Raw genomic sequence first — 7,543 nt, 5'->3', positions numbered from 1 at the left:
TAGGCCCAATTTATTGCTGTTCTTTTATATGAAATACCCTGTCACAGGGTGTGCTGGCTTTTTTAGGGTGAAAACAAAAGCCAGTACACCCTGCGGCTCTCCAGGACCAGGGTTGGCCACCCCTGAGTTTGACACATTGTGTGGTCAGAGGTACATTTCTGCATTATCACCTTCCTGTCAGCTTTGACCAGTCTGGCCTTTCTCCTCTGACCTCTCTCATTTACAGTTTTTGCCTACTTATGAACTGCTGCTCACGGGATGTTTTTTGTTGTTCGCACCAGGTGGTTTCTGTTTCTGAGATACTTAAACCACCCTTTCTGGCACCAACAATCACTCCACGGGCAAAGTCACTTAGATCACATTTCTTCCCCATTCTGACATTTGGTCTGAAAAACAGCTGAAGCTCTTGACCACATCTGTATACTTTTATGCATTTAGTTGCTGCCACATGATTGGCTGATGAAATATTTGCATTGACAAGCTACAAGCTAGGTGTACAGGTCTACCTAATAATGTAATAAATTGCTCACTGAGTGTATGTCTTTGTCCCAATACATATGGAGCTCACTGTAATTCTAAAGTGGTCTCAAAACAACAGCTCAACTGCCTCAATCCCCCTCCCCACCCCCTCTCACTTCCGTCACACTTGTTCCCCTAACTCTCAGCCCCTGCAAAAAGAAAAACAGTTCTCTGTGGTTCGTGCACAATGGACTAATCCTTTTTTCTGTTTCACAAGTCATACGCATTTGCATGCGTCTGTCACGTGAATACCTTCCCTGTGCTGAAAATACATGATTTACAAGAAACAGCAAAGCTGGGTCTAGTTGTGTGGTTTTTTTCACACCCTGTTTTAACTTGTTCGGGTTATAAGCCTACTGTACCTCATGATTGAAGTGAACTATTATGTTTCTGGAGGATATTGTTTTAAAAATGAATTTATATTAATTTAATACTACAACAGTGTTTTAATGCACAATTTAGCTATTTATAACTGTTCTGTAAATAGTTGGCTTGCTCTTGTTGCTCAGCTGTGCCAGTTCTAGCCTATGCCATTCACTCTGCCATAATTGAAGTTTCACAAAAAAAACAGACAGCCATGAGGAAAAGTGATAAAGTGATCAATGTGAAATTAATTGAGGTTAATTGCCTATAATTTGGTCCAAATGAGGTGTCATCAAACTACCAGTCTACAGCGGAATGTTCTGGATAGAGCCAGCTTCTGATACAGTGAATGAAAGAGTGAAGAGAGGAAGAAGCCAGAAACTGGGCATCATTTTGATCATATTCCTGTCTCCAAAGTGTCTTTTCTTTGGAATTTCATTGAAACTTGTCATATGATCTGGAACAGTTCTGAAACCTTCTCTGAATCACTTAGCAGGTTTCTGAGGATGACATCACAACTGCCATATGATCAAAACAAACAAAATCAAATATGCGCTGGCCACAAGACGTGCGCACTTGACACCATATATGAACCACACCCTCTACTGCCTGCACTGGCCAACAATGGACACGATTAGCCCCCCAAGCTAAGCACACATTTCCCAAAGGAACAAATCACACTGGAGCCTGTAACGTCGAAGTCACGCCTGTAATGCCACTCACACGCCTCTTCCTTCTTTCAGCTCCAATGGATGCACGTACCCAAGAAAACAGTGACATGTTTTACATGAATATGATGATGTGTCATATTCCTGGGTGCGTTTGCATATGCAAATAATATGGAAATAAAGGGCCCCCAGTGTTCCCCCTGAGGGTGTGGGCCGGCTGCTAGGAGAGGCGGATGGCTGCGTACTCAGTCAGATCCTGCATGGGGACGTAGGTGTGGTCCTGGCTTGGGCCCTTGCGTGCCACCTGGTGGTTGAGGGCCGCGTACACAATCGGACTCTCGGCCTCTTCCCTGTCGTTGTCATAGACACCGCCGCCGCCCGCTGCCGTCGGCATGCCTGCGCCGCCGGAGGGCGGGGCCGCTGTGGCGGGAGTGCGTTTGGTGCGGGACTTTCTCCTGCCCGGGACGGGGACCGGGGCGGGGGCCGGAGTGGCCCCGAGGCTGGGGGGACGCTGGCTGTGCGGGGAGCGGATGCTCCTGGGCCGGTCGGGTAAGCTGGGCGGGGGGCAGGCCGGGAGAGACGGATGCGGCCGTCCGTTCTGTAACCACAGAGGAAGCTGGTGTGACTGGTTCCGTGACCGGGCTTCAGAGACAAAATGCACTGCAGCGCAGAGAAGGATTTTACCTCATTCAGTGGCACTGCAGACTGCAAATCCCTCTGTACCTGATCCTGTTTCCGCCTTGCTGCTCTTGGCCGTTCTGACCCTAGATATAAGATATCAGACATAAAATAATTTCCCCCCCAATACCTCACACTGACTGCCTACCTCTGCCTACCACTATTGTACATATTCTCTGTACACATTTATCTCAGCTTTGCTAATTTCATTCTATGCATTGCATATCATTCATGCAATGTATCACACTTGCTATTTTACTATGACTATTCTTAATATCATAATATTACTGTCATAAAACAGTACAATAATATTGCACTGTTATTACTGCACTTTAACTACTATTTGCACTCCTGGGTAAGATGTGATTGCCATTTCATTGTCCAATACTTCATAATAAAGTTGATTCTGATCAGGCGGAGATATGGAGTGAATGAAAAGCACAGTGCAGTGGTTTTATTACATAACAGTTATTCAGTATAGCACAGATTATATCAGTCATCATTATCCAAGGTACTCACCTCTAGACTTCAGTATGCAAGTGGTCACAACCACAATGACCATGAGCACCAGAGCCCCAGCTGAGATGTAAATATAAAGGAGCCAATCCAGTGAGTTTTCCTTGTCTTTCCCAGGACCATTTGGAGTCGCTGTCGGCAGAATGATTTACTTTAGCCAGTGCAAATCTTTGACCAGTTCATTCTACCTGAATGTGCTATGGCCTTGACATTGAGTGAAGTTCATTCTAACCTCCATAGCATTTTGAGGCTTTGTCCATAGGCTATGCTATCATTCCATTAAAGAAACTATGTGACTTGATTTTAAACTATTCTAGCCCTGAAGGACTACACATTTTGCAGCTGATGTGAGCAGGCTGTAGGCACTCAATCAACTGAAGGAGTCACTCTTTTTCCATGAGGCAGTAGGTTTTGAAACACTACTTCAAACCTCACTTCCCAGGCAAATACTAATGGGCAATTCTGAGTGGGTTCTTCAGTCCTTTTGGGTGTCTAGAACTCTGGCTACATACCCAAAGGTAGGTTGGCTGATTATGCAACTTAATGTGCTTGCCTTTTGCATCAGGACTTTCGCATCATGGTTTTACACTAAAGGGCTACTATATGTTATGTTTGTTTTTTGAACGGTTAACCCTCTTGCTATAAACTGTTTTCTGGTTCTATACTTTTCCCATCAGTCTATCCTTTATTTATTCAGCAGTTTATGACAGTTGTTTTTAGGGGATGACATTTTTTCTTAAATAATATTTTGAAGCAATGTTTTGCTCAGAGACACATTTTATTAAATATTTTCAGCAGCAGTTAATTTTTTTTACAGATATGTGTGCTGTATGTCTCTGAAGACCAGATCAGGCCTGTCATGCCTGTAACAATAAAGTACATTTGTATTTTCATATTCATGTTACATCTTTCTTTATCCCTGTATGAAAAATACTTTTCAACATAATGATCATTCAGTATAGCAGATCCAACTTTATGTTTTAGCTCCTTACTTGTTCTGGTTTCATTAGTCTGAGAGTGTCCTGTGTCCTTTGCAGCTGAAAGATTTTGTAAGGCAGTTAATAAAGTATGTGATTTTCAGCCAAAAATACTAATATTCGCACTGCAAATATGCTTTCTTTATGATTTACAAGTTTACATTAGGAGATTCTGGGATAACTTAACATAATTTAACTATTCACTAGAAGCAATATTGTGCATGCTTACCCTTGACAATGACAGTGATAGTGTGACTCTTGGAGGACGTATTTCCAAGCATTTCACACCGATATTCACCAGAGTCGTTCATGGATATATTTACAAATTTCAAAAAATAAATGTCACGATCAATCTTCTTCTGGATATGTTCTGTCTCATTTATTGGCATACAGTAGCTTCCATTAAGTTTGCACCATTCAAAGTGCGGTTTCCTCTCACAATCGATGAACGTACAGTTGATTGTCAGTGAATCCATTGAAAATACATTCACTGTATGCCTCCTCACTCTGAACTCCGGAACACACTCATTCCCTAAAAAAAACAAAACAAAGAAGACAAGATATGTGTACACTTAGAATGATACCTCTGCTGAAATATTAGTCCAAAACTTCATAGCAAAATTGGAAAAGAATAGGGGGTTAACAAGGAAAGGAATTCTGAAGTAGTCCCGGGATGTCCAGTGAGCTGGGCTTTTTATAAAAGTGCTGTGAACTGCCCGATGTGTTAATTGGCTGTTTGCATGCAGTCATACATTTTACAATAGCATGTAAAGCATTTTAGGTGCAGGGGACAGCTGTAATGTTTGTGAATTTAAGAGTACGGGATGGCGCCTTCTATGTTGATCCTCCTGCAGCTCAGCGTGTGGGGACTGTATGACAGGGGCGGCCTGTAGCGTAGTGGTTAAGGTAAATGACTGGGACACGCAAGGTCGGTGGTTCTAATCCCGGTGTAGCCACAATAAGATCCGCACAGCCGTTGGGCCCTTGAGCAAGGTCCTTAACCCTGCATTGCTCCAGGGGAGGATTGTCTCCTGCTTATTCTAATCAACTGTACGTCGCTCTGGATAAGAGCGTATGCCAATAATGTAATGTAATGACATGATCATTCAGAGCAGCCTGGTGCATTCCCCTCTTGGCCAATCAGGGTGTGACAACACCCTTTCTTTTGGGCTTAGAAGAGGCGGTAACCTGCTCTCCTGATTGACTTTCTGATCATACATTCTTACAGTTAGACTTCATGGCAGAAAAACCATAAGAGCTAGAAGCACCGATCCTTTTGGCATTCTTTGTTCTAGTGTCTGTCTGGTTTGGGGCATATTTTGAGCCACTGTTTTGCCTGCATCAAGGCTTGAGAGCCTATCATTGCTAAGCCTATTAGCTAGTCCTAATGATGGCCTTGCCCTACAGGTTTTGTTTGAGGTAATTATGGGTTTAAGTACCAGAATCAAGTACCAGTGTTTCATTATTGAAAAGGTATTGGTTCATTATTATTGGGGGCATTTGGTCAGTATTTTACTAAAGAGGCATTTGTTAATTATACAGTACTTTAAGCCCTTCCTGTTTCCCAGTATTTTCTGTGGTTGGGAACTGGTTCTCTGGCTTCCTGATCAGCTGAGGTTTAGATATTAGTAACACCACAACTGAAACTAAAGCTTCGCTTATCCCTTATTTGTTTCTGTGCATTTATGTACAACTGAAAAAGCTTTGAAAATAACAACTTCTGTAGAAACTAGTAGATTCTGGCTTGTACAATGAAGAAGTGCATAATGTTATGCTACAGGCATGGACAGACATTCTCAAGCCCCTGTGGGTCCCAGGGTGTGTAATGACAAACTCTTTTTACAAGATGCTTTTAATGCCAAATGAAGGATTTTCCCCCCATAAGGCCATATCAGAAATTACTGCATCCCAGGAAGAATAAATGCTCCAAATTCACATCCCAAGATTTTCAGTGATTCATATCAACTGGTGCTTCAGTTTTCTGTTTTATGCAATCTGACAAACTATTTCTTTAGAAAGAGGATCTGTTTTATTGATTTAAATGACTCACTTTCCGGCCTCCTCTCTTTGCTCTTGTCATCACCACAGTTGACCATCAGTTGAGGTGGAAATTCAGTTATTTTAGTAAATTGTTTCTTGGGAGGGTGCAACATACAAAACCGAAACAATTAATTCCCAATGTGAAGAACAGAACTGAAATGTTTGAATTGGACACCCTCAACTTTCACACCCGTAGTTTAGATGTACAGGGAGACCACTAAATCCACTTATTTGTATCAACACATTGACACACAGCACAACACATTTGGTGTATTATGCATCAGACCTGAAAACCTGGATAGGAGCTGATCTAATGAACAATAGTATATACACAAACTGAGAATTCACAGGCTGGCTTCAGAGAAAGAAATACGTCCTTGTCTTGAGGGTAAACTGGATATGTCTGGACATCGCGGCAGTATGTTGAGTGTGTGGATGCCGCCTGAGAATCAGGAATCCTTGACTCTTTTGCCTACTGGCCCAACAACCTGCCCACCGCAGTCAGGCCTGCTGTTCCTACCATCCGGCATAACCTGAAGACCCGTCTGTTCAGAAAATACCCCTCTTCTCCACCCTGATCCCCACAATTCCCTGGTTCCACAGCATCTCCTGTCTATCCTATATGTTATATTACATTACATTACGTTATTGGCATTTGGCAGACGCTCTTATCCAGAGCGACGTACAGTTGATTAAACTAAGCAGGAGACAATCCTCTCCTGGAGCATTGCAGGGTTAAGGGCCTTGCTCAAGGGCCCAACGGCTGTGCGGATCTTATTGTGGCTACACCGGGATTAGAACCATCGACCTTGCCTGTCCCAGTCATGTACCTTAACCACTATGCTACAGGCATATGTCCCTACCCACCCCCAAAAAAACCTCTCTACCTTCCCTCCCTTCCACGTGTTAATTCTAGTGTCAAACGATCAGTTACTGCCAGTGTGTTACAGCCCGATATTTCACTCTCAATAATTATTACTTGGAATGTTGGTGATCTATGAATCTCTTCTGACTGAAACCCCCCCAGGAAAGTACTACTTTGCATGTCTGACAATGCTCATCTTATGTGTCATCACATGGAAAAATCAAGCCACAGATGTAAATGTGTGATCACATTTACTGTAGAATTCTGTAAGCCTACTTAGTTCCTGTCACGAGTTGGGGGGAAGTATAACGATTCACAATTGCCACAGTTTTTCTGCAGACTTTGGTTGGCTCCTTGCTTCTGATCTCAGACAGCCATGACCATGTTTTTATGTAAAAAGTAGTCAATTGCTTACAGTAATATGTTTTTTTAATTTTTATTAAATATAACAATGTCTCTGTAAAATTAAATCGTTTGGAAAATAAATATTTGGAAATCTCAAATGTGTTCTTTTATACTAACACATGCATAAAAATAAACATATATATATATATATATATATATATATATATATATATATATATATATATCTAATAAAGTCTAGGGTGCCTAAGACTTCTGCACAGTACTGTATGTCAAAGGAAACCTAAGTTCTCATGAGGCAGCCCTACGATGCGTATATCCTGACAGGAAAATGTTCAGTGTTCCATCAACTGGAACACATTTAACCCTGACAGAACATTTTGAATTACAGTGTAATTTTGTATTTCTGGATTTATATAACTGTTTTTAAATAATGTGAATAAAATACCTGTTGCTAATCAGCCAACACAAAACATTCTAACAATGTTGCTGTAATGTTGTGATATTTTGTAATATTGACAAAACTCTAAATAAAAAATATAAACGGCCCGCCA

The 7,543-nt window shown here is 41.8% G+C and overlaps 1 protein-coding gene across 1 annotated transcript; it reads right to left on the bottom strand.

The window, feature by feature from the left end:
- Positions 1–1,770: 1,770 nt before the first annotated feature.
- Positions 1,771–4,032, bottom strand: LOC133116905 (uncharacterized). The gene is made up of 5 exons (XM_061226917.1): positions 3,951–4,032; positions 3,737–3,781; positions 2,748–2,876; positions 2,235–2,314; positions 1,771–2,148 (listed from the first exon to the last, which is right to left on the bottom strand). The coding sequence occupies exons 1-5, from the start codon at positions 4,030–4,032 to the stop codon at positions 1,771–1,773; spliced, it is 714 nt and encodes a 237-aa protein (XP_061082901.1).
- Between the last annotated feature and the right edge of the window lie 3,511 nt (positions 4,033–7,543).

Source organism: Conger conger, chromosome 17 (genome assembly GCF_963514075.1).
Source record: "Conger conger chromosome 17, fConCon1.1, whole genome shotgun sequence".
Classification (NCBI taxonomy): domain Eukaryota; kingdom Metazoa; phylum Chordata; class Actinopteri; order Anguilliformes; family Congridae; genus Conger; species Conger conger.
This window is presented reverse-complemented; position numbering and strand designations above follow the sequence as displayed.